A 27,958-nucleotide genomic window follows, 5' to 3' on the forward strand; every position below is an offset into this window, starting at 1 on the left:
AGCATGACAATAAATTAATGTGTACAAACACAGAATAGTTATATCAAATGAAAATTCTGTTGATATGATAGACATTGTTTTAATTTGGCTCCAGTTGCAGATTATATTTTCTGTATTTGTCCTCTTTGTGGGTGTCTTCCATGGTTTCAGATGTATAATTAATGCAGCATAGAAATATGCACTAACCATATTATTTAAATTTATCATGTCATTAGCTGTCAAAAATGACTAACAAGTTGAAGCTAAAGTTGTAATATTGGGTTTTCTGTGAGGAGCTCCATCATACAAAGCATTGAAATTTATCTTGATATTATTTCACCAGAGTTTTTTAATTACTATCGCTGATAAGCAGGACTGGCCATTATCTTTGCAAAACATTTGTGTTAATTATGTCACAGAATTTGCAAAGATAGCTACAGAATATTCTGTCCCTATTAAGAGCTTAGCTTAAACTTATATGCAAAAGCCAGTCTTCTGCAGGGCAGAAGGTTCCCTGTTCTCTTCTGCTGGGCTCCCGAATAATTTTTCTCAATTGAACTGTGGTCTTTCTTTTAGCAATATGGCCAAAGGAAACGTATCAAATCCTTCCTTGAATACACCAGTAATAACAAGTTTTGAATGCCTGCATAATAGATGGAAAATTAGCACCTTATTTCCTTTAAAGCAACCCTGTTTTTTGCAGAATGCAGGACAAAATTATTCTGTAAACCAAGACTATGTTTTCAATTACTTCCCAGTTGTTGGTGGGTTTTGTTTGCTTGTCCATTTTGTGTGGTGGTGGGGTTTTTGTTAGGTAGATTTTTATTTTTATTTTTTTATTTTTTGGTCTAGCTACATGATAAGAAGCCCGGAAATTTATTTCAAAGTGAAGCTTTGATACTTTGCTGCTTAGTGCCATAGTTCTAGCTATAACAAGGAGTAAGAGGAAAAAATAAATAAAAACAGAAAGACTTCACGTGCTATACGTTCTAGCTTACCTGTCATTTTCAATGAACTGAAATGTCTAGTATTAAAACTGGATTTGAATTAAAAGCAGTAACAGTGTTCTTGTAGTGCTACAGAACTCACTGAAGACCTTTGTGTACTGTTCCGTGCTTGGAGTGAAATTAAGATTTAAATATTTCAGGCAGGAATGATTTTTTTTAGTAAATAAACTAACCAAATAATTATTTTTTGATATCTTTTATCCTGTAAGCTTCTATAGTTTATCCACAGGAGATCCCATCTCTGTATTCAGAACACACATAATGAAACAATGAAGAAATTGAGGGACTGTAGGAGTACCACAAAAAATATAATAACCCATTTAACTTGTAATGAGATTTTTAAAGAACTGCTGAGAAGATTTCAAATATCTATATTGGCTACAACAAAGTTTTTGTCCTTGAATTGTCTTGACTTCATTCAATTCAGGACAGTTCAATGTTTACATTATAACTTCACAGCATTCGGAATCAGACACAGAAAAGGGTCTTTAAGATCTATTGCTCTCCCTCTTCTTTGCTGGTCAAGGCAGCAATTGTTCCTTAAATTATATTTTTCTGTTGTTTGCCTGGCCTGGATAAAGATTTATTAAGCTGATGTTGAAAAAGGAACAGCTACAGGAAATGAACCACACAGCAGGAAGACAACAGCCCCTGAGGATTTTGGAAGCTGGTAGATTTAGGTCCTGATATTCACACTGAAAGACAACAGGAATGTCTTAAAGTACATAGGGGTAACTCCTACCAACAAGTGTAGAATTGTCAGTAAGTATGTCCACTTGTGTCTTCCATGAATAAAAATGTAAGTATCTGATGAGATAGTCAAGTTTCTGACTTTAAGAAGCTGCAGTAGTGTGCCGTGAGGAATAAATGATTTTTCTGGATGCCAATAGAAAAGTGAGAGGCCTTAAGCACATCTCTATTTTTTTCCTCAAATCTGAAAGTACCAGTGTTAGGTCCTCTTTAGGCAGATTGTAATTTTTAAATGGAAACTTGTAAAATTTCCTTTTCATGTGCTGAATAATAAAAGTGCTTTTATCAGACGGAGAGGTTAGGAATCATACAGCCAGCCACAGAATGCTGGAAAATGGATATATGCAACTGAAAATGCCATTATTTACTAATTGTAGTGTGATTATTAACAAAAGAATAAATATGAGGATAAATTTGCATATATCCAAAAAAAATCAAACAACATTACATAGGATAAGTGACTTGATCAAATGTTTGAAAAAGCCTCTGTATAGCTCCTCCTTGTAGGTTCTGTGCGAGTGTGGAGGCACAAAAATTATGTGTATGCCAATGTGGAAATAGAACAGTTGGGGGGGAAAAGAGAGAAATGGAAATTGTAGCTTTTGGTGTTAGACAGTTTAACATGAGGTATGACTGAAATAGGTTGGTTAGTTCCTGGTAAATGTCTTTACCTAAAAATCCCTTCTTCAAGTGTGTTTTTTAATACTATTAGACTAATTTATAGCAGCTGGTTTTGAAATATTAGAAACACTCTCCAGACTGTCTTCCAAACTTTTCAAGCCACAGCTCCTTCAATGAAATGTTAAGTATTGACATTTCTCCTCATGCAAGCTTTTTTCTTTACAGTCCTATCCTGTCTTTAAAGACTTTCTCTCCTTGATTTATAAATCCTTTGTCTTCTTCTCCCTTGCTAATCAAGTGCCACTGCAGATTCTCATGGTTATCTTTTAGTCCTTTTATAAGCACTAAAAAAGGGAAAAGAATTAAAATTCTATCTAAAGTATCATTTATGGCACACAAGGTAGCACCCCTTGAAACAAGCAGGGCTGGCCATGGTTGAGGGCTACTCTCTCATTAAAACATTAGAGAAGGCTCTTGTTGCAAACAAGGATTTCAGCTATGGAGAGCTATTACTGACTGCAAACTGCAATGTATTTATTGTGCTTTGAGTTGCTCTGTGCCAGCCATGCTGAAGTAACTGTCCCTGTGCTTATGCACAGCACATCTGAGGCACTGCCACTTATTTTGAGCTCTTATCATCTAGAGAATCCTGGGTGCATGTTTGGTGAGTGTCTTAATTTTGCTTTTCTTGACAGAGAGCAAGGAGAGGATTCACACCAGTCCATTCACTCTGTGCCACTCCACGTGGCTGTTCCTCCCCGTTCATGAGAAGTTGCTGCAAATGAGCCAGTGCCCTCTTCCATTCCCCCAGGATGTTGTACAGAAGAAAAGCCCACACACAGGTTGGATGGCTGTGACATACAGCTCCATGATGTGCTGCTTCTGGAAAAGGGGATGGGGAATGTGTGAGGAGCATACCTACACCCTAGAAAAGCAGCCGTGAAAAAGAGGTGTTGTTACAAACCCAAAACATGCTATTATATGGGCTGCTATGAAGATGATTAACTCTCTCCCAGCAAGACCCAGTACACAGACCAAGGATACTCAATTCACAAAAAAAGAGAAATAAATAATCTATTACACTATGGCCACATTAAGCCCTTCTGTCTGAGAGATTCACCACCAAATTGCTAGTTTTCTTCAGCATCTGTGGCTGGACGTTTTCTGCAGGCCAAATTCTGCCCTAATTAGTGACACCTGTACAAACACTTGGCAGTGGGGCTTGGGTGGGACTGATTTCCTCCTCATGTTTCCTTAGGGCTATGGGTAGGCAAGCAGCAACAGCATCTTTCCCTCTGCAATGTGGCCTCAGTTACTTGGCAATCTGGAAAAAAAAAAAAAAATTCTCATCATGGCAGTTTGGTACCATGATGTTTAACAGGGAGCAGATCTGTGCCAAAAAAATAAAAGTCTTAAAGCAGATCTTCAGTAATTGGAATCATTTTTTTTTTTCCCTGCCTCTTACACCACAGAATGCCTTAAGGGGGAAAGCCATAAAAGCACTAAGCATATGTAAATTTCTGAGCTGAAATTCTCCAGTTACAGTTAGATGTATAAGCCAAAATTGAAAATAAACCACTTAAAAAATAAATCATGCAGGAAAGACAAAACAAATGTAGGACAGCCACTGTCGTAGCAAATACTTTTCTGCTGTTCATATCCTTGAACACCTGATGATTCGTGTGGGTTTCAGTCAGGCCTGCCCTCCAACAGACTTCAGTGTAAGCAGAAAGATGAGCCACATAACATGATCACCGTTGCCTGTGTGTGGAATCATTTTTCCTTTTTTTTTTTTTTCATCCCCAGCATTGTAAAGGTACCATAGACTAGTTAATATCCTGATGCTCTTCCTTCAAAGTCAGTTATGACATTTTTTCATATAGGGTCCATTTCAATGTGTCCATTGCAGGAGAATTTGGCAAGGCTGGGGGGACTGCAAACCAAGATCAGGTGATGGTTTATCTCCATTGCCTCTTTCTTACATTTCACTAGTATGCTTTACAGTTATACAGCTGTGCCAAAGTATCTTCCTAACTTCTCAAGATCCAAGAGTAGTTCGCACCAATGATGGCTTCACTTTCTTCACCTGTAGCTTTATTACACAGGTGTGCTGAAAGGCATGTTGCTGAAGTCATATCCCTGCTAAGCCTGGGTTCAGTGAAATACCTCTTCCTGCTTGCAGCAGGTTTTCATCTGTTTTTTGCAAAGATCTCAAGAGCTGCAGAGTTGTTTTAAGGACTAGATGGGAGATCAAGGTTGAAGATACCTTTCAAAAGAAACAAAGCACTGTGAAGTCAAGTCTGGAAGGTAAGTAATTTGAGTTCTTTGTGTCTTCCTCTGCTGTTGTTTGAGATCATCCTTCTGTGAGGTGTTGTGAAGACTGCTTGCCCTTTCTCTGGCATATAAAGGGGATTTGTTGGAGGAATTATGTATCAGAAGTTTCAGCTGAGTTTCAGTGTGGGGGAAGGGAGTTTATGAGATTTTTTTTTTTGATTGATTGATCCTTTCAAAATAGTTTGGGTTGATTTGTCTGAACCAATATCATTGGTATTTTATTTATCTATGGAAAAACTGCAGCTAGAACTGCCACAGGTATAAGAAAAGCTTTTCTGTTTTTAACACCTGCCAAACGAGTGTCTTATCACAAATTCATTTCACGTAGAGAGATCACTAAATGACACCATTTCCTAACTGTCAAACTGGATTTGGACAAAGGATGTTGACATAAGATTCAGCATCTCTGCCTTCATCCCTAAATTGTAGTTATTGCCTCTTTTTGCGCGTGATTTAAGGAAATGGAGTCTTGTCCTCAAATATAAAATCTTTTTTTATAGGGGATACCTTAAAGCTTAGGTAACAGCAGATCTTTCTTTTGTTTGTGAGAAATCTGCATATCAACAGGATAAATAACTCTTGCAAGATAGAGATACTGGTCCATGGTCGTCTTTTAATAACTGTTTTTAAAACACCTTGGTAAGCCCAACTAGACTGTGAATGCAAAACTAGTGTAGTGCAGGCTTCTTTTCTCACCTCAGACTTTTGCTTTTACTAACCTGATGATGGGACTCTATACAAGTGCTACTTGAGCTGCGGAAGAAATACCATCATTTTCTAAACAGGCTAGGGAGAATGCAAATTGTTATGAACCATTTTTAATTAAAGTTTGCCTGTGCGTGTGATGTTCATACTCCTTGGTTCATGTGGTAGGTGGATGACTAGACCTGGCTGAGTTGCTTAAAATTAAAATAAAAACCAGAACCAACACAGTGTTGCTCTCTTCTTTAAACTCAATTAAAAGTAGTTACTATCCTTAAAAAACTTCTGAAAGACAGGGAATGGCAAGATTACAGTTGGCATGTTCTTACACATGCCACTCTTGGCATGAAAGTGAGTTGCCAGTCATCACAGAATATGATTTGGCAGTACCTTTCTGACACTTCTGTGTGGGAGGTGTAAGAAGAAACATGGAGTTTGCTCTCTGCTGTAACCGTTCTTTCAGGAAGGGATTTTTGAGATGGAGTTGCTTTCTGTGAACTAAGCATCCGTGGTCATCAGAGACTTCCAAAGGAGGGAATTGCTAGAGTTATAAAATGGCTTTGTTTACTTATTTGTTATTGGAGCAGTCACCTGATGTGACCAGAAATTTATGTCAGGTCTAACCTCTCTTTTAGTGAACCCCAGAATCCTGGGACCAAGTAAACTAGTTGGATACCTCAGGTTTCCCTGATTTGTGTATGCTCCCTATCCCTGGTGTTGCAGCAGAGCCTTGGCTGGCTTCTGCCTCTCTTCTCCTGGCTGGTTGCAGCACAGAACAGGAAATCACAATCGTGCTGCCTATAGTTTAAAAAACAAACACCCTAACTTGATTTTACCAGAGGTTGCTGGTAAGTGCCCAAGTGCATAATCCCAGAGCATACCCCCAAACCCTTTTTGGATAAAGCCAGGAGTCTCCTCTATGATCTCTTTTCAGCAGTCTTGCCTCTTTCCACTAATCCCACTGAGGTACACAGCAGCGCAGTGATGCACTGTACTTGTTGGTGTAATGGTAAGCACGATGCCCAGTGATTATATTGTTCAGCCTTCCCCATGTTCACCTTGAGTGGAGGAAAAAAAAAAAAAAGTACTTTGAGTTACAAGAGATAGGAGGAAGGAAGGCTTTTGGAGGGGCAATGTGCAAACCAATTTCCTGGAAAAGAGTGCTCTGTGTGCAAGATTTTTAAACTGTGAAGGTTTTAAAGGGCATGGTCGCAGTCCTGCTGTCAAGGAGCTGCTGAACTGTGGCAGACTGCAGCCGGGCTGCAGTCAAAAGAAAATGTGAGTCTTGATTCTAGCTGATGTGAAATTAAAAGCCAAAGGCCAGGACTGATTCACAAACTTAAAAAAGAATGAATGAAGGGCAATTTAAATGCAAGAAATCCTGATATTGATGAAAAAAATCAGAATGAAATAGGGATTAGTCCAAATTTAGAAGAGGAAGATTTTCCAAGCCTTTTAATTTGGTCATTTCTCCTATTTAGTTTCTTCAGTTTAGTTGTAGTCAAATAGTCTTATTAGCAGATTACCAACACAATAATAGATACATTATTAAGGCATTTTTTTAGAACACTGTGGGATTCTTTTAAGTTTGTTTGATTCACTTTTACTTTGGAAGCCCCACAAACCAGCCATTGGTTTAAGGAAACCGAAGCAAAATTTTGCCATTACCCAAAGCAACCTGGATCTGTCTTCCGTTTTACTTTGGAATCCAAGTTGAGTTGAGGAACAGTGTACATCCTCAGACTTTTGATCTTCAGCTGAATTAATACCATGTAAAGGGCTTATCTTTGGCAAACTGCCACCTTCCTACTGTTGTGAAGTGATAGGTGCTTGTTAATTTATGCTGTAGTGTTACTTGAGACAGGCACACACAGAGTCAGTTGCTCCCCTACACAGCAGATACCATAACACCTGATCTTCACTCTTCTCATAGTTGAACAACAAATGCCCTTCATCTGCTTTTATTGGGGTGAAGACAGGAGTGAATGAAAATGAGCAAGTGTATGTAGGTACATGAATCTGCGTCAGGGAAGGCAAGAAAGACAGAATTAGTTCTTTCTTCTCACATTAACCCCAGATGTTGATGTTATCAGACCTTTTACTGTCATGGTAGGTGGGACTCCTTTTGTAGTGTTACTTCTAACTTATCAGCACCTGGTGTGCTATTCATTCACTTCTTCTGTTATAGCTTTCTAGCTTTAACACCTCAGGACCACTCTTGTTTCTTAAACATCTACTTTTTTGTTTGTTTGTTTGAAGGCTCATCAGCTGCTTTGATCACCTCCCCTTTTGCTCCTAGTTTCTGAACCTTCGCGAGCTGTGCCTGGTCCTTCTCTTCCTGAGATGTCTTGGGGCTGCAAGAGCTTTCTCAGACTTCAGTGTATCACTCTGCTTGTTCCAAAGCCCAAAGGAGGGGGGGGGAAAAAGGTATTTCCTGTGATGCATGCTTCCATCTACCTCCCCCCTACATACACCCTCGCAGTGGTCCTTTGCTGTGAAATGCCTTGGATCTCACCTGCTAGCTAGCTATCCTTTTCCATACAAACCAGGCTAAAATGACCACTAAATGGAAAGACTTATGTGCAGCATCCAAAATGGACAACATAAGGACAAATATTTTTAAAAAGAGAGTTCTGATGAAATGAAAGGAAATTGTTGCAAATCTACTGACACTGAATCTAAAAAGTCACCTTTCATTTTCCTGTTCCCAGCTGTCTTATATAGACACTTTCCTGACTCAGGTCTCCTGCAGGTATTTTTTTTTTTTTTTTTTTGTGCCCTGGGCTCCAGGCGGCATCTACTGGAGATGTGCTTTTGCCAGCAAAACTGGCTCACTTCCATGGCCAGTCCTCTCTTGAGGAATCAGGCACAGGCTTACTTTTGATCTAGTTTTTACCTTTCCAAAACATATTTCCCTCTGATCCTTTAGGAGTATAAATAAAGACTTTCTCTCTTTCCTGGAGAGAGTTGGGAAAGTGTTCCTGTAGCAGATCATTTCCCATCACTAGTATTTAATTAGTTTTTTTAACTGTTCCTGGAGTAACTAAGAAATAATGTCTCTGCTTTCCCCAGTTGACATTCCAGACATAACAGCATTAACCTTTCAATGTGAAATGTCACTATGTACTGAATTTTCTACTGGATACCAAATCAAAAATTCACCATAATGCTTGTCCAAAACTCTAAATTGTAAAATACGTGCAGCTCATTATCAACTCTTGTGGCTGGACACAATGGTAATCAATTGATCTAGGCTGACTCTTGGCCAGTACTGAATTCTTAGGGGGAGATCTTGGGCTTTACAAATTGGATGAAATACAGAAGACTGACTTTCAAAACTGATATTGTCTAGTAAGAAGTAACTCTTGAGTCTTCCTAGGTAGCTTTTAAAATTCAAGGCTCTTCTGGGAAGGATCCTTGTCTCTCTCAGCTATTATAATACTACACGGAGTAAGAAAAAGTCAGTTGTGCAGTTAATTTGAACAAGATGGATTTTTATAGAACAAAACAAAACTCTGTCCAGGAGCTGTTATAGCCTAGAGAACCACTGGCAGCGGCTGGCCATTTTACTAGGCCATTTTATAAAGTCATTTTGCAAATTTAATTTAAGGTTGTTTTGCTGCAGCCAGATGTTATTCAAAGAGAATAACACTTTGTTTAGATATTTGCAGAGATTTAATATGTATGGAGCTGGGCATGCTGACTGCACTGGGGTTTGTTTGAATAGTCTTCTGTGTGAAGATGCTGCTGTGGCCCTTCTCTCGTTTGAGCAGAGCTTGCCTCCCACACTTTCTTGTTGCTCTTTAAATAAGGATAAGAAATGCAGAAGTATTGGAAAGAGTGACATTTCTTTAAACCACTCCTTTGGCTTTTTGAATGGTCATGTTCCACTATTAATAACAGTTTATATCCTTTCTACTAACCTGGCATGCTTTGGAAAATGTTCAGAGAAAGTATTGCCAAGTAAGTGGGCTAAGTGTGGCCGCCGTGGACTTCTGTTAAAAAGTGTTTCTGCTGGAACACTGCAGGGTATTCAGGTAATTTAGATGGGTGTTTATGCATGTGTAAGATTAAGTTCAAGTAGCCTGTCTTCATTCTCACTTTCAGCTTGAGTTCAAGTGGCATGAGTGCCCATGTGTGAATATTTGTGGGCTGTGAATTTTAATTGTTTTCAGCTGGTCAATGGAGTGAATACTAGTAGTCCTCAGTAGGCGTTGTGCTCATTGCACTTAGAAGTAAAGACAATGTGATATTATAGGCAGGAAAGTTCACAGCTAGATGCTTTACAGTAAAATATAATTCTGTAGTTTCTAAAAGCTGGGATAATTTTTTATATATATATATATATATACGTACACACACACATACATTGGGTGTTTTTATTTTATACGTATATATCAAATATGATTTCTCTGAAATTGTTCAAACCGTATTCACTGACATTGAGCTCAGGAAAGAGATTAAATGGAAAACTGAACTTCTTGCAGCAAGAGTACAGTGCTAGCCTCTCGATGTATATTTCTATTGTAATGGTCTTTCTGTTCTGTCAGTGCAATCTTTGCATGGATTCATCTCTCTCTCGTTTCTACTGATGAAGTACCCACGCAACTGCTATTAATAATCTTTGGAGGAGTAGTCCGGGGCTGCATATTAGGACATCCATACATGCTGGAAAATACTCAGATCTGATTGCTACCTTGTAAGCCCATGACACTTTCAAACCTATTTTTTCAAAAAAAAAAAAAAAAAGTCCTTGCTGTGGACTATTATGCCATCTTAACAGCCAACTTTTCTGTTTTTGAGAAATTTCTCTGATATGTTTGCTAGTGTTTAGTGATCACCAAATAATCCCTTCTATCTAGCATGTTTGATGTATGACTTAAGTAACAGACAGGAAAAGGAATTGAATATATATTTCTTGTCCTCAAGGATTCTTGCTATAAAAGTGTTGTGCAGTCACAAGTTCATAATGTTCCTGTTACAAGATAATGTGACAAGAACTGTTATAATCGGCTATTTTCATTGGGCATAATGATTGGTAGTGCTGTTACACATCATAGGATCTTGTCCTAGAAAGATAGTGGATTCATGTCTGTACTCTTGGTGCTGAGAGCCATCCTGATGCTGCAAATATTGCAGAAGACAATGTATAATTTGTATCAGGGACAAATTCAAAGGATAGATCCAGTCCTTTGACAGACAACTTATTTGCATAGATGAGCTACTTTCAGGCTCTGCTCAGGAAACAGAGCTGACAATTTCAAAGTGTTTCTCTAAGAGATCCCCTTCCAGGCTAATACTGGCAGCAGTTTCAAGCTAGCAGATTTCAGGGCCGATTAGTTCAACTTGAAAAAGGCTCAGAGGAAACTTGGCTGGCCCTAGCTATCGTAGTGAGCTGCTGAGACAAATGTAGTTATCTGTTCCTGGTTCTCCTGGGACTCATAATTTCTTCTAATCAACCAGCTGCAAAGCAGATGATACAGCACTCTTGAATTGTAATCTCTGCTTACTTATTAGGAGTTCTTCAAGAAGCTGATTTTAGGAGGGTGTGCCTGATATTTTCATGGTGTGTGCTGGTTGCCCCTCTATTTCCTGGTATGCAATTTTAAGTGTGAGTTCAGACCTGGCAAGTAAGGCTTTGTCCATCTCAGATAATTCCCTGTCCTCTCTCCCTGTGCTGTGCTGCCACTGCTCCCATTAGCAATGTAGCTTCAAAGCCTTCAGGAAGGCCCTGTAGGAAGGAGACAGACTAGCAATTCTCAGAAAATCTTTCAGTTTCTAACCCTGATTTCAAAACAGCATGTCCTAATGACTAAGTCCTTTGTTTCAAGAAAAGGGAATCTTCCATAATTTTAATGTATAGTAATTTTTGGTGTGTATGCTCTTCCTGACACAGTTGACCTTGACAGATCAGGTCAGCCTTAACACTTTAGTGAGGCACAGAGTAATCTGTGGTTTTTAAAAACAGTACCTGTGGATGTAGTTTGGCTCTATCTAATCCTTGGGAAATTACTGAGGGAATGAAAATAAACCTAGCCTGGGACAGAGGGGATTAGAATAGAGTAGTGAAAAGGGTAACCCTGATGAATAATGAAAAGGGAGATTATTTTCTTATAAGAAAATAATTTCCTTAGTCCACAAAGCGTAGTCACTCTGGTTAAATTATTTGTATACTTAACAAAAGGTAATTGTCCTAAATGACATATGAGTAAAAGCATGTTTCTTTGTTTGTTTTACCTCCTTAGTTTCACTATGGTCAATGTTTACAAAGAATTCCTTGTTTCTGTAATCATTTTTTAAAAGTCATAACAAAAAGTCAGTACACATAGCTTTGGTATAATGTAATGGTGGCTGCCTTCTGAGGTATTGTAGCAAAAGCCTTACTGCTTCCTTTCTGTGGTGTAATCTGGGCAGAGGTATCAGGCCCACAGCATCAGAAAGCTTGTGGAAGATCTGTCAGCACAGAGCTTTCTATATGAACTCCACGCCAAAGGTAACGCTACAAATATTGGAGCACAGACGGTGGGAGGAAGCAGCACTTGAGAGTGTTCTGTGCAATGTTCATCCAAATCATGTTTGATATCACAGACAGGATTTCTTTTAAATTCATTCTTCTAAAAGATGGTGACGCTAGTCATCTTGCAGCGAACAGTCACCACTAAGCACCATCGTTGTCTCTTTGCCACTTTCTTGTTATGATTGTTTTTATGTCCTTAGATACTTTCATCTATCTGCGTTTTGAGGGTGCCAGATTGTCTGCTTTCTCATGGCACTTTGCATGATCAGGCCATGGATTTATGATGATAACATTAACAGTTGTAAGGATGGCTTTTAAGCCTTCCTTGAACTAGCTTCCTGCTGCACAGCAGCTTTCAACCACAACCAGGACATAGTTGAATTACTCAGACAGAATCTCACATGCTTATTCAGTCCTGCCAAGGAGACAGTGACTGGCATGAAATCAGCTTAGCTGTGGCTGGAAGTAAGTGGCTGAATAAGAAGTGTCACACTAAGCTGACTATTTGGTAACGCCAGGTAGGTGAAGGAGGCTGAAGTGCACCAGTCAGTCAGCCTCTCATCCTTCCTACCCTACCCCTGCCTGGACTGACAATAACATAGGGAAAGCTTACTCCTCATGGGAGATAATGGGTAAGGTTGCATTACTTGGCTCTGTGGGTGTTTCACCCCTAAAATAGCCATCCACAGAACTGAGTTAGCCTATTGCTGTTGTCGGGCAGGAAAAGTAGACTTCACAGGTCTTATATGGTGTGTTTAAAATATACATTTTTTTCCCCAGTTTTTGGGGCAGAAAAGTAATTACTAAAGTAATTGCATAAAAAAATGTGGCCTTTTTTAAGATGATAATCACATACAAGGAATGCTTACTTCATTTTCCTGACTGAATTTATCAATTGACAACAATTTTATATCTCTACATTTTAGCTACTCATCTATTGTTTCTTATGGATGAAGCAAAGCACTAATAACTTATTTTCCACTCTATATGGAGTGATTATAGCAATGCACCTGGCTCGGGTGGATGGTTTGTATATTTAATCAGCCAACATAAAATCACTTTGAACTCAGCTCGCTTTTGCTGGCGCTGAGAATTACAGCAGCAGCTATAGGTTAGATAAATATTCTGTCTCAGCTGTTTTGTCTTAAATTAAGACAACAGGAGATCAAGTGCAAAGCAGGTATATAACAGTAGCGTGATACATGCTCAAAAGGTTTACTTATTAAAATTGTCTGAGACCAGGTTCAATCATAAGAATTACCATAGCGATGAACTAGTATGTAGATTTTTCTTTGAAAACCAGATGCCACTTGTTCTGTTTGTAGAAACCATTAAGGTCATAAAGTAAATGGTTCTTTCTCATTAGCTCTCAATACTGTTACTTGGTTGTTCTGTTGAGCTTAGAGAAAACAGTGTTTCTTGGTGCTTATTCCACATTCACTGTTTGTAACATGGGTTATATACATATAGGTTACTTCGGTCGTACAATTACTGCTATTTGCTTTGGCTGAAATATTTTTCTGGTTGAAATGTCTTTCTCTTTAAAAGAAAAGCCATGTAGTATTAGTTTTATTATTATTGGAGAGATGGATTTTCTTAATTTTTCTGTAACATCAGGCAACACTTACATCTTCCATCTGGTTGTGTAACAAAGCAAGGCTCCCACAGTCATGTGGTCCAGTTATGCATGTGTTTATCACTTAAGTCTGTCCATGGTAAATTTTTAACCTGTGGGCTGTTTCTAGTTCAACTTGACATAGCAGCAGAAGTCACAAATGCAATTTGGTACTTCTATGCCTGGTAAAACTAGGGATCTGAGTAGCTGAGGGAACAGGGGAGTGCTCTGACTGAGGAAGGGGCTGCAGCACAACTCAGATCTGACTTTGCGTCTGGGCACCCCCATGGGGCAAACATCATATAATTGCCCCAGCTTGGGAAGACCTGCTGGAGCAAATAATCCACCATGAGACATGCAAGCATCCTGATTTGTCTTTCTGCTGATCTTAGAGAGATGTCATGCTCACCTCACTCAGAAAAGAATTGGCAATTCAGGGCTGCCTGGCAGATGTTCTCCCTCATCCATCCAAATAATGTCTATACGGAGACAGATCTGACTCCAGTTTTCTGTGTTCTCTCTCTCACCATCCATTCCTCCTCTCCCCTAGGATCTCCATGCTGCTGCTGGCCCTGGGGAGCTGTTTGTTATGGGTGTGGTTTTGTTTTGTTTTCCTCCAAAAGTCGGAGTATTCAGAAACTAGCTGGAGGTACTGCAGCTTTTAGAGGGCAGCAGGACAGCAATTCCTTCCTGTTCAGCTATTTAGACATAAAGCTTGAGGGCACTGGCAGGGATTACTCTACTTTACACAAGTTACATAAGTCCTGTGCCCCGAGGCCTGTATTTCTACCCCTATAACCAGCAGCACTGTACTTAAAATTTTCTTTATTTTAGGCATGTTCTTTGGATTTGCCATCAATAAGATACAGCTTGTGTATCTGCTGTGTGGGGGAAAAAAAGCAATGAGAGAACCTGTAGGTGTCAACATGAAGATGTGGGGGGAAAGGCAGTAAAGAAGGGTCTGAAGTTATTTATGTTGAATGGCTGAAACACCGCGTGAAGCTAAATAAGGGGAGTAAACTCAGAGGGTAAATGTTTTCTTCCCAAATTCTTAAAATCCCTCCTCTCCACTTTATTTACATTCAAATGCCTGTGCAAACCGTTTGCTCATTGTCATGAGTGGCATGTATTTTGATAACACAAAATAAGCACCTCATCTTCCACTGCTACTCATGCATGCACAATTCTTCCCATTTAATTCAGCAAGACTAATTATCTGAATTAGTGACATTAGCTTGAAGCTACAGCTTTGCAGATTGCAGCTCTGGCTTTCTGAACAACTTCTTTAAATGAATTAGTCATGTCTAAGTACAACAGAACTGTCAAATTGCATCCCCTGGCTTTGTTTGACGTTCTGATCACAAAGCCAGCTTTATACAAGACTGTCCTCGTGGCAATAGACTGAAGGCAATGGTTAGTCTAATTTTATTGCTCTGACAACCATAAAATGGCTCATAAAGACTGGGCAGTTACCTCAGCAGCTGACAGTAAATGAGGTAAGACGCATTTCGTTTTACCTTCCACCTCATTGGTGGACTTTGTCGCCCGTGCTCCAGGGATGTCTCTTGTCCATTTGCAAGAGTCCCATTTTGGTTTAGCTTGCTGTGCAGGCATGAAAACTGCAGCCAGTTCTCAGGCAGATCCCAAACCCCTGCCTTGGCAGCAACAACATCAATTAGAAAGGCAGGGCTGAAAACAACGGCCCTTTAGGAACTGATGGACAGGTGGTTTGGATATGGCTGCCTGCAGAGCAGGAGTATCTCTGGGACCAGCAAGGTGCACAGCTGGAGGAGGTATATCTTTTTCTTTTTTAACTTTACATTAGTTTAATTTAAAAAACAATACATATCCTTGCTATCCTCCTTTTTGCTAACAAGCTGATAAGTTTCGGTAACTAACATGCGTGTGCTGTTACTGAGGAAAACAGTGACCGGTTTAGTATCCGCAGCACTTGCTTACCCAATGTCGAGCAGCACAGGGGAGGAAGGTGAGCAGAAAGGCCAGGCACTGTATTTAACTAGTGAGGTCTACTAGTCTACACATCATTTGTCATCCCTTATCTTTGAATGAACTTCTCGTAATTAAGTAGCATGACTGAAGATGTGAAATTCTACATGGCAGATACTGAACTTGCCCCTAATTTATCTCTTTCAAGTTCTTAATGAATTTTCCATTTCAGCTAATGAATAATGGCAATTTCAGGCCCATTGTCCTATGAAGGAAAATTAATAATGTCCTAAGGATAGCTTCATACCTAGTAGTGTGATGGAGATAGCTGAAATGTCAGAATATGCATTCCTTTTTTAGAAGATCCAACATTATCTTCACATTCATTCCAGTCATCATACAGCACACATTCAGAAGGAACCTCAGACCCACAACACACAGATCCACTGTCTGGAGATAAAAAGTGAGGGGAAATTACCTTCTTATTACCTTCTTTCACATACCCTGTTCTGAAGGTAACCATACATTTCACCTTCCTCAACAGGTTCTCTTTTTCTATGCAGATAAGAATGAGGAAACTTGAAGATATGGGGGGGGGGGGGGAGGAACAACTTCCGTCATCACCCTTTTTATTAGAAAATGAGCTGTAAATAATTCCACCAGCTCCTACTTCCATGGGGTAAGAAAGAACAACTTATCCTGGTAATTTAGTGTCAGTCATTTTTGGCTTTCAACACCAAGTACAGAACTTTAAATGTGCAAAGCACACAATATGAATGTATACTATAACACCTACTAATTTGTCCTCAATACTTGGGAAAAAAATGGAAATACAATTAAAGTATAGAAAGCATATTCTTTCTATTAGTCAGCTGTGGAGCAAATATATTCAACTTCCTACCCAGCTACAGTAACTGATTTCCATTTCTTAATTTCTTCTCAGAAATGTATCTGCAGTAAAATACTGAAGAAAAATGTGGTTTCCTGTTAGGAAATTGTATTTAAAAATAATTATTTAGTCAAAAAAAATGTTTTTTACAAAAAACAAGTGGTTTCTTTTGCTTAAAACTTAATTGGTAAAAGTTAATGACTGCCTTGTCTTCATCTCTTTATTCCGTTTACCATGACTTACATCTCACTCCTACTGATGAATGTAAAATAGTCATTGAGAGACTGTGCATGTTAATTGTGGTTTTAGACAGTGGGATGAAGTAAAGTAATTTGTGGCAAATAGATAACACACCATGTCCTAGTATTGCCAGATACAAGATGCACAGAATTTAATTGCTCGTCCTTGTCTGTTGCTGGAGGTGAGTCCCAGACTGCTGTAGCATGTCCGTGTAAGGTCTGATGTTGTCGCTAGAAAAGATGAAATAAACTTCTTTTAGAAAATAAATGTACAAAATTACTTAAAGATCCTGTCAGCAACTTTGGTCTTCGTGTTTGCCAGCTTTTGCAAATATTTGCCTTTGCAAACATGGTCCCTGAAACAGATTTCTGCATATGCTGTATAGGCTTGCTTTTCTTGGCTGCCTCTGAAATATGAACAATGAGGTCAAAAATTGTTGTTTTGTTATTCACAATGCTCTTCAAAACTCTAGTTTTGTTTGTTTTTCTGTATGCCTTTATAAAAGTTCTGGATGTTAATTTCTACTATGCTAGCATTTTGAAGGCTATTTCAGTCTAGGAGTTAACCAGCCTCCCTTTGAAATCATAAATGTGCTTCTTTGGGAGTGCCCACAAATGTGTTTCTGTAAACTAGTTATAATCCTGTCATATGGCAATCATAAGGATTATCATTCTGGAGGAATAATTCATCTTGGAGTATGCCTGACAGCTGTCAGGATCACAGCCTTCAGACGCACGGATTGGACGATTGATAATTAGAGGCAGTTAGGCATTTTTCTGATGGAAAAGACAGGTTTGGGGGTTTGTTCTGTTTTGCTTTGCTACACACACAGAAAACCAAGCAAAGTGACTTCAGGTAATTTCACATTTGTGATGAGACTGAAGTGACTGCTGGCAGCCAAGCACACTGCTGCCTGTATCAGTTCTGGAAGTTGAGAGAATATCCTGATGCTTCCTTTCAGCTGCCCAAGGATGCAAGTTGAAAGATTGACAGCAAAATTGTCACTTTTGGCTATTTTTTGCACTTTTGCTTGTGCTCCACCTTTCAGGTGGAAGAGTCCTAAAAAGGTAATTCTGAGTATCTCCTAATCAAATTCTTATCTAATAAAGAACACTTTGAAGAGGAGAAAAAAAAAAAAAAAAAGCACATTTCAAAATGAAGCTTTCTTTCTGAAAGTGAGCAAAAAGTTATTTTTAAAATATATTCAATGTAAAGTGCATTAAGAGAAGAAATTTACCCATTTTCCTATTGGTGGTTACAGTCAGACTAATCAGATCACTACTTCTTGGCAACTATTTTAAGCACTGAAACGCATTCCTGGCCTTTTCTGAGTGAAATATCTTTGTATGAAAAGTGTTTCACGGGAATAACACATGTATTCTGCATTATGCTTACCAAACTGAGTCATTTAGCAATTGTTTCCTAAATTTGACAAAATTATGTCCCGAGAATGTGTATGTTTTAACATAGTCTTAACAATTCCTCTATGATCGTTTGAGACACTTTATTTGATATGGTTATGTGCTGATCTATAAATACTGGTTTTGCCAAATACTACATCTCGTTTTGTTCAGCTGAACTTTTATTCTGCATTGAATATAGTTTTGTTACCAAAATAAATGTGTATTTTTGTTTTTTCTGATTTTCTACTCATGAATTGCTTTTCATCTGCGTTGTAAATCAACTATGATATATTGCCACAGTTCAGCTTTTGTGAACTTTAAAAAAAAAAAAAAAAGTACTTTAAGACTTCAATGAATTTCTCCAAAGCATTCTTAAAACAATAAAATGACCATGTTTAAATAACTATAAAACTGAAATGACAAAACAAATCTTTAATTTTCAAGATCTCTTATAATCTCTTTTGTTAATGTGTATAAATATGTTGCGAAGATCCAGATACCAGCAGTCTTGTATTGTGCAGTTTTCCTGTTTCCATATCTTACATATGCATTGTAAGCTTATGAAATACTCTACTGAGGAACCCCATTGTACCTGGTAATCAGTGGATCAAAGGCAAAAGATCTCGAGTCCATGTAGTACTGTGCTGTCTCTCTCAAAGCTGCCCATGATTCGCTAACCTGGAGTAGATCAAAACAGAAAAAGATGATTCTGAGCTTTGATACTGATTAAATAACGTGTGACTATTGAGCAACCTTGCCTGCACTGATAAATCAGACTTCCATCCTTCCCCAAAGGTTTATCTGTTACACGCCAGTCCAAGACCTGCACTTTGGATTTTGTTGTTGTTTATTTGTTTTTGTTGTTTCAATAGATGCTGCAAGATGGTGGAAGAAATACCTGTTCAATCACAGCATATCCCCACGTATTTTGGCTGCTGCTTGGGTCCCAGTAGTTCTCAGAATATGGTAAGTGTCGTTTAAGTCGTATAAACTGATTTGCTGATTCTTCTGTCAGAAATGGTACTCCAAGGACACCTGAAATGGAAGCTGAGCAATACTTGTAATGTTAGAAAAATATTTTAGAATGTGCACTTAAAAATACAGAAGTTATACAGAAGGAACACTTCTTTGGAATTGCACTTTATTTAAAAGAAATCAAAGATGGTCCTACCTTAGATCTTCAGAAATAATTATATATTTCTTTAAGCCTGAAATTAATAAAACTGCTCCTATAAATCATTATCTTGCTGTAAATCCAAAGTGGATAAATTGGCAATCAAATTACAGTACTACTTTAATTTTAATACTAGGTTTGGTTAAAGGAAACATTTAGACTGGAATTGCACTAGTTCCAGGTGTGCTGAGAAAGGCTTACTTTTTTTTTTTTTTTAATTTTAGCTACCTATGAATTTAACTACACTTCCTAAACCTTCTGGTTTAGACGTATTTATTCTCATTAGTAGCAGCGTAGAAATTGCATGTAAAGTATTGTTTGGGCAAAGGATATTGCACTTCTAGTCTTGTTATAACATTGCTTTTGAGGTCATCCCAGATTCAGAACTTCATGCAGATCTTCTTAAAATGACAGCTCTGCCTAAGAGAGAGAGGCTGAATTCCTCATTAACTTCATGTGAAAGGTCCTGATATAGCAAAAGGCTTTTCTTTTAGTCTTCCATGTTTGAGACTTAAATTAATTTGGGGCTAAAGTGCTCTGAAATAACACTTCAGTCTGAAATATGTGATTGTTAATGAGCTGCTGATTAAGTCCGAACTCAGATAAGTCAGCCAAATTGAGGCCAGGGTCAGTAAACACCTGTGCTCTGATTTAGTTGAGTGGGTTGAAATGGACAATTGAGGATGTCCTGCACATAGTTGGTACACATGGGGCAAGAATGGGAACTCTAATGTATTGTATGTTACAATGGGAGCTCTGCAGGGCAAACTGCCACCTCACTGACCACTCTGCAATGCTTTTATTCATGATATTTTCAGTTTTTCTACTAGAAACTTAAACTTTGTGCCTTCATGCACAATGCTCAGCAGAATCAGGTCCCTTGTTAGCAAGCCTGACCACCTGCAATACGGTCACTCTTCAATTTTTCAAACAGGAAAAATGTATGCTGAATGCACATATATAGCAGATTTGTGAGGCAGGATGTTTGTTGTCTCTTTTCATAGCTGAGAAATGCTTGAAAAAAGGTGAGAAAATGCTGATTATACAGTAATGAACAACAACAACAAAAAAGTGGAAGTGGTTGTTATCTCTTAACTCTGTAAATTTTCTATAGAAATATTTCATAGGAAGCAATGAATGTCCATGTAGTTCTTTTCCACTTCAGTTTCTTCAGGTTCCAAGTTACTATAATCAGAAACTGGAGGCAGAAACTTATGGGAGGGGGTTTCCAAGGAACACTCACCTTAGAAAGGTGAACAACCACTGGCTAACCGAAGTTCAGACCCTCAGATGTGACCCTCTCTGGTGTGGACACTTGTACAAGCTGCTCTCTCCCTTAGGAAACTAAGCAATAGCCACTTATGTACTTCAGAAAACAAATACAATTTTGGCCTGGAGAAGAAAAATCATATTGCTTGCACTTATCCATTAAACTGCTACAGTTCTTGTCCAGAAATGTGCAAGATAAAACTAAGCTCATGCCAAATTTCATTACATCTCTGGCAATTTACTATTATCCAGTAGAAAATCTATGAGCTGTTAACTTCCCCTTAGTGAATTTGGGGGGTGTTTTGGTATTAAATATTTTGTAAAGTCATGATTACGTTTCTGGACTGAGAACTGAACTGGGATCAGAAATTGGCTTAGTAACAGCCTTCACTTTTGTTTAAATGTGTATATATAGCTAGTGGGGCCATTAAACATTAAATTTAATCACTGATGTGTGTTTTGGCCTTCTGGCTTCATGGTGAGCTACAAAAAAGATCATTAAGCAGCTCTTTCTGTGTTTCCCCCCTCCCACTGCCAACATCTTCACAGAGTGAGCTTGTAGCTGTACTGGTGGGACAATGAGGTATTCTCTTGTCTCCTGTGGTGCAGAGTGCTGCTTTTAAGGGTATTAACTTTCAATTTTTGACATATAGTCTCCTCTGACTGCACATATATCCAATGAGAAATTCTATCCCTAACTCTACCAAATGTTCACTTCGATTAAACGGCACCTGCCTGCCCCAAGGGGGAGCAGGGTGTCAGCTCTGCCTTTAGCATCTTTTGCCCCCATTCACAACCAGATTTTGTTCTTTTCTATATGCTGTAAAAGCCATAACAAAAATAATTACTATGCTATCTGAAACATTTCCACCTCTCACCTTTTGCAGATGGATCAGTCTTTGCAGGGCTTGTCCCTAGCTGCTGGGGCCCTCTGAAGACACATGAGTAACATGGAAGATAATCAGGTAAGTGATTTTACTTTTTTTTTTCTTTCTATTCTGTTCTTCCCCCAATTATTATGTCTTACATTCACGCTAATCCTTCAGGCTTACCTCGTTCTCCCTTCATCTTATTGTAAGGATCGTTATATGTCTCTGAATGGGGCAAGCTTCCCTGAACAAGGCAAACTTCATTCACCTGCAGAACAACTCTGGTTGATGCTTTTCTACTGAAACTGGAAAGAGCCTTACTGGTCTCAGGCATATACTGGAACTACTCAGACAGAAAGGGGTGCACATTTGTTTGTGCTTTAGCAGAGCTCAGAGAAAGCAGTCTGAAAGCTTAAACATAGACCTGGGGGCATCAGACCAGATTTCTCTATTCAAGTAGCCCCTTTAAATACAGCGTTTAGTCTTCAGCAAATAACCTCTGTCTTGCCTCAGTTTAAGTTTCTCAGACAGGGTGTAATTTTTCCCCACATTTTGAATGCCCAAGTAAAAGTTTGTGGAATTTGTTGCTCAGGTAGATGTTTCAGAAACAGCATTCCTGGAGGACTTCAGGCTGCATGTGCAGCTCTTTGTCAAAAGCCGGGAGAACAGAGGTGCAGAGTGCCTAGGCATGAGACTAGAGGGAGGTAGGAGCAGGTGGGTAGATAAGAGTTAATGAAATTGCTCACAACGCATAAAATTGAGCTGAAAAAGAAGAATTTCAAATTGTAGTGAAACAATTTTCACTGTTCAGAGTGGTCAGGCAAAATCTACGTTAATGTTTTCATTCAACGCTGTTTTCCCTCTTTTCTCTTTAGATAAATGTTATTTGAAAAGCACATTTAGGGATTAATGGCCCAAAGGGAAAAACACAAGGAATGTGTGCAGACGTGAACTATTACAAGGGCTGCATCAACTGTAACCAGCTAGAGTGGTTCTTTCATCTCTAGATTGACTCAGCATTCTTGTATGAAAAGCTAATTATAGAAAAATTGGCTGTTTTTCTCAAGCAGATGTGAAACATGTAATTACTGCCTTCAGCAGGTAGTTTTGTCTGTCCTGTACACTTAAACAGATTGTCCAGTGGGAAAACTTAGTAAACATTATTGCTATGCTGTTTTCCAAGCATCTTGTTTAATATTAAGGAGAACTGGTATGACACCAGTAAACCTCAGAGAAGAAACAGTGGTAGACTCTTGTCATCTTTGTCAAAATAGCAGCTTAATCCAGTATTGAATGTCAAAAACACTGATTAAGGAGGAGGCATATCAAATAGGTTTGAAGTCCAATCTAAAAAAAAATAATAATTAGAAAGTGCTATACTATAACAAGCAAAATCAAACTACATACGTCTTGAATTATTGTGCATTAAAATCTCTTCATACTAGGCTCAAACAGAAGCTTAATTCTATTGTGCAAGGATAGATTTTCAGAAAGAATGTTTAGCTGGGTGCAACTACTAAATCTTCCTAGGAAGAGCTCTTTTTCAATCAGCTGAATGCATGATGATCCACTTCACATGGAGAGAAATGTGAGCGTGGGATTAAATTTTGACACCTTCGCCTCTTTAGGCACCCATTTAATTGATATGTTTTTTCTTTTTCGAAAGCTGAGCAGTAGGAGACAGCATGCTTAACAGTCTTTGGGGAGAGCAGGCAAGCCACCATTTGCATGTCTAATGGTAGAGCTAAATAATCAGAAGACAAACCATTAAAATTGCTTTAGGATAGAATGTTTCCCCCCTACAGGGAACCTTTTTATCCAGATCAGCAGCAGTATGTAAGTAGTGAGAAGCAATGTCAAGGCTTGGGACCACAGTTTATCCCTGGTGTGCGTCTACCACAGGGAAAAGTGGCTTATGTCTGATTTGCTGTGATATTTACCAAAAAAAAAAATGACAATTACTTAGCAACACTTCAGTTGCTCTCTGTGAACATTGTCATATAAACTGGAGCTGTTTGTCTCTCTCCCTGGTTTTTGAAGACTATTCCAAGTTTCTGACAACGTGAAAACCCATTGCTGAAGTTATTTATATCAGTGGAATTTAAATGTCAAAAGTTGGCAATTGCTCTGACTCCCTTCCTTTTAGGCTAATAATTCTTATTATCAGCTTCGATGATTGCCTGGTCAAAATGTCATCTCACAGGGGTAAGGCTGCCAGTGTTATCAACACTTAAAGCCAGCACTTAGGCAGAGCTAAACTTCAGCCTTGGACACTTCAACCTTGCTGAGGCTGCTGGTGCTGACATTGGGTAGTTTGAAATGATAAATCTAATATTGCAGCTCAGGTATGTTTCTTAAAGTTAGGAATGAAGCAGAATGGACCTCCACATTTCTGGTGTCTAACTTTCTAAATCCAGAAAAGATTCATAAAGCCAGACTCCAGGACTTGGTCTTGGGTTGCTGTGTTTTGGTTTGGCTTTTTTTTTGTGACTTTCTAATCATATCTAAAATATATTCACAAGCTGTAAAATATCTAGGAAATGTTTAATAAGAATATTATTTCATTTTCAGTCATTTTTTTCTGCAACACCTGAGGATTCAGCATGTCTCAATGCAACAGTGTAAGCACTGAAAGAAAAGTGGAAGTAGCTGGCTTTGTTTTCACGCAAGTATTTCTCTAGGTTGCGTGGCACTGCTTGGAAATCAACGTGTTTGTCTGTCAGTACTTTACATACATGGGTGGGTGGCTGCAGAGGTACATTTTTGGATTCTGCAGGCCACCTTGCGCCATGTGTTGCCTTTTCCCTGTTGACAAGCACAGTTATACTAAAATCAAACTCTTGAGTGTTGCTTCTGCAAATGGTGAAAAAGAAATGTGTGTTTTTTAAGTTCTTCAGGATACATACCCCATGTGAAAACTAGGTTGATTTTCTAATACCTGTCAACTACAACATTTTTAAGTCATTGATTGTTAATTGCTTGAACATTGTGCATATCCCTCTAGTTTTTAAATTTTGGTCTCATCTGTTTATTTTTAAAGTACAGTAGTGTTTATTCCTCAACAGTTCTTAATTTTACAATACAGAACATGAACTCTGGTTGAGAAGATGAGAACTCAGTCATTAGCAGTCATTACAAATACCTCATTCCTCATCAGCAAAGACAGACAAGTTACAGACACAACGCAGAATTGTGTGCTGAATTATGAATTGTGTTGGAGCGATGCCAGGGGTCATGAAAATTGTCAGGTATGAGTAAAATAATGGGAATTTGGCAAAATTCCTGGATAATCCTAAGGAAGGAATTACTTCCCCTGCAACAAAGGATTAAAAACACATGGTGTTTCTCAGTGGGTCTTGGTGAAAATTCCTTCCTAAATCCACATGTGGCCATCAGTTTAACCTCAAGTGAATGGGCAGGACACCCCAATCAGGCAACTGAGAGAATTCAATAGCAATCCTAGTGCCAGCACATCACACTCATGCTCCTTCCCTTGCTGCTGCACTATCTAGAGACTAGAGAAAGAGGTCCAGAACATGTCTCAGAAAACCTATTCCTGAAGTGTGGAAATGGTTTAATAGTGAGAATGATTTATAGCAGCTGAGCTGAGGGTGTGATGAAGTGTCAGGTTCTCGTTAGTGAACCTTACAGGCTTTGTGTTAATTCACCACCACCTTGGCCATTTCTGGAAGTGTTCACAATTAATGAAAAGCTGAACTCTTTGCTGCCAGTGATCAATGAAACTTTTAAGAGCCCATTAGAAATCAGCAGTAAATAGTTCTTCTCACCTTTTAAAGAAAGGAACATGGGAGAGAGAGCAAACAGGGCTGTTGTGAAAGACAAAGGAAAAAGGGAGATAAAGCAAAGAGTCTCCCACAGAAGGGGCAGCAGGGTGCTTTCCTACTTGCTTCATTTCATGTGGAACTGCATGTGTCCTGGGGGCCTGTCATGGGAAGGAGGTGAGGTTTGAGCAGACAGACAAGTACCCAGGAATAGTCCAAGTTCAGGTGTACAGCAGATCATGACATGCAAATAAAGGGAGAGGAAGGTATCAAATTGTAGTCTCACATGTAGGGGGGAGAAAGAGAGAGAGGCTCTCTCCACATCCTTCCCTTCCTGCACATCTTCATCGCAACCAAACTTTAGGGACATAAAAGAAGGAAGAGAGCTTGGCCCAAAAGTGAGAGCACACCTGAAGGTGCTCACAAATCACAAAACCACTTTTTTTAATTAATTTGTGATTGAGTATTAGCTAAGTCTATGTACATCATTTTGCCTTAGATCTTGTCTTGATAGAGCACTCATCTAAGAAATAGTTCTAATGCATGCATTGATGGACATCTTTCCATGATGCAGGCAATCACCTGAAGTCTATAGTCATTTAGTGCCTCCCTGCTTTGCTTTAATTTACTGACGAATAAATAAGTTTCACAGCATGTGTGTCACTGGTCATTGACTGTAGCAGTCTGTGCTTGTTGAAGAAGTGTTCTTTCAGCTTTGCTGATGCTGCTGCCCTGCCCCATCCATTTTCACGTTGCTCCAAGTTTTACAGAATGAATCTTAATTTTAGGTGCCCTGGTTGCGGGGTGTTGTAAAGGCCCAATGATCAGAAAAACTGAGAGCTTTTAAAAAAATAAAATTAAATTAAAAAGTCAGTCCCCTTAAGCAATTTCAAATCAGACATCTAGAAATCACTTGTGAAACAGATCATTGTTAGTCCAAAAAAAGTGTGTGTAAATTGTGTGTTTCTTGCAAGCAAAAAATGATGAAAGTAGAGCAATGTCTGAGGAAGATTCCAGGAGAGGGAGGAGGGAAAGAAAAAAAAAAAAGGCATTAAGTAACTGTTAAAATTTTAACAGCCGAGGAAACATCCCATAAGAATCTCTTTCGGTCAGGAATGTGTCCTCAGTCCTAACACCTGAGAGGTTAATATGCAAGAGATTCTAAAGTAATCACAAGGAGCAGAATCAAGACTATTTCACAGACTTGGCTATGCAGCCTTGTGCTCGCCCACTCTCCCATATGTTCCGCTGCAGTGATTTCCAGTTAATTCTCTTCTATCCGTGCTGTTCCAGTGGTACCATGGTTTCTTTTTGCCAGCTGACTATTTAAAATGCCAGAATGGAATGACATGAGACAGGGTGCCAGGTGCTTACCTGTAAACAGCAGAGAAGACACCAAAATGTGTAACATTTTCAGAGACTTCACAAATCATCCAGAAAGTTTCCTTTATAAAACAGAGGCAGTCATACAGTTTTATACTTTGTTATCTTTAAGTTTATAAATCATTGACTGGATAGCTGTCAACCGTTGGTGCATGCAGAGGGCAGGGTACAGTGCTTAGTTCAGATTTGTCTTGTATGCCTCTGTTTGTACACTTTGGACTTTGCCAGCAGAGTTTCTAATGAGACATAATGGCTCATTATTGTGCAGATACATTAACTTCTGCATAAGCTTTGTAACATGAAATAGTGCATAGGGATTGTTCTGTGTTCAGTGAACACAGCAGGTGTCTGAGTCAGTCTTCTGCATGATTGTTTTCCCCTTGTTGTGGTAATGGAAGTGATCATTTTATTGTATGATGTATGTGGGAGATGGTGTTTGAATCAACTTGAGAGCAGTGCCCAAGCATACAGTATGTTTTCACTATGTAATGCTTGGATTGAGAATAAAAACCTGTGAGAAAACTGACTGAGAAAGCACTAGGACAGGGAAGAACAAGGAGGTAGGTTCCTTGTTTGAACTAGACATAGATCACAGGGTTTCTTGTTGCTGCCTTCTGGTGCTGGGAAACTAAAGAGTGTGGGACACCATGAGTTCATGCTGCCTTACCTTTTTCCCCCCACACACTTAAATTTTGCCTTTTTCTGTACAATTCTGTCAATAACAGTTGTCTTACCACTGACCAATTTATCTTCATAAGTTCACCTACACTGATGACGACAGACCAGGGAAAAGCTGAGCTTTATCACATGTTGAGATAAGATGAGGTGAACTGCAGTTCACCCCTACAGGTATGCACGAAGGTCTTTACGTCAGGCAATTAGACCTTGCTGATGTTACAGGTCCAGGGCCAGACTCCATGGTGATGAGCAGCAGTATTTCATCCTTATGTTCATGGCAGGAACCGTGCAGTCTAGACAGTGGATGGAGCAAAGGTTTGTTGGGAAACAAAATGGCGTTTAGCTATGCTTTTAGGCTTATCATTTCTGTCATTACACAGGGGTGGGCAGAAGGGGAGGGTACTGAACAGCAGGCTTAACAGTGGAAACATTAACTGCAATAGATCACTTCACAACTTTATTGTTATTTTAGTACTTTTTAAGACAATAAATACATACAATTAAAAAGAACCAACAGCCAATTCTGAATAGAGGCCAGGTGTCCTGCACCCTGGAGCCACATTAACAATAACTGTTAATTATCCAAATTCAGGATGTGTGGATCAGCCTTCTCCATCTCTGAACTACTAAACTAAACGTTAGATGGCAGCCTGTTTGTGGACTAGTGTTGAAGGTGGAAAGAAGGGGATGGGGGTGGCACAGGTGTCTGTGACGGAAGTGCTCAACAACTATAGATTCCCAAGAAATAAATGCTGGAGGAGTGTACTGTGGTTATCCTTTTAACTCAGACTTTTCTAGG

At 39.0% G+C, this 27,958-nt stretch overlaps 2 protein-coding genes across 2 annotated transcripts in view; one reads left to right on the forward strand and one right to left on the reverse strand.

The window, feature by feature from the left end:
• Positions 1-27,958, forward strand: part of LOC106039205 (LINE-1 reverse transcriptase homolog) — a 153,584-nt gene that overhangs the window by 90,886 nt on the left and 34,740 nt on the right. The window contains exons 11-15 of the mRNA XM_067002462.1: positions 3,053-3,199; positions 4,463-4,664; positions 7,693-7,820; positions 18,877-18,970; positions 21,335-21,412. The gene's annotated coding sequence lies outside the window, so the exon portion shown is untranslated. The remainder of the gene's footprint in view (positions 1-3,052; positions 3,200-4,462; positions 4,665-7,692; positions 7,821-18,876; positions 18,971-21,334; positions 21,413-27,958) is intronic.
• C1H3orf85 (chromosome 1 C3orf85 homolog) lies at positions 16,723-26,589 on the reverse strand. Its single transcript, XM_048057309.2, has 4 exons — positions 26,473-26,589; positions 18,903-19,051; positions 18,597-18,682; positions 16,723-16,831 (listed from the first exon to the last, which is right to left on the reverse strand). Exons 1-4 carry the CDS (start codon positions 26,507-26,509, stop codon positions 16,753-16,755), a joined length of 351 nt encoding a protein of 116 aa, XP_047913266.1. The 5' UTR covers positions 26,510-26,589; the 3' UTR covers positions 16,723-16,752.

This window comes from Anser cygnoides, chromosome 1 (genome assembly GCF_040182565.1).
Source record: "Anser cygnoides isolate HZ-2024a breed goose chromosome 1, Taihu_goose_T2T_genome, whole genome shotgun sequence".
Classification (NCBI taxonomy): Eukaryota; Metazoa; Chordata; class Aves; order Anseriformes; family Anatidae; genus Anser; species Anser cygnoides.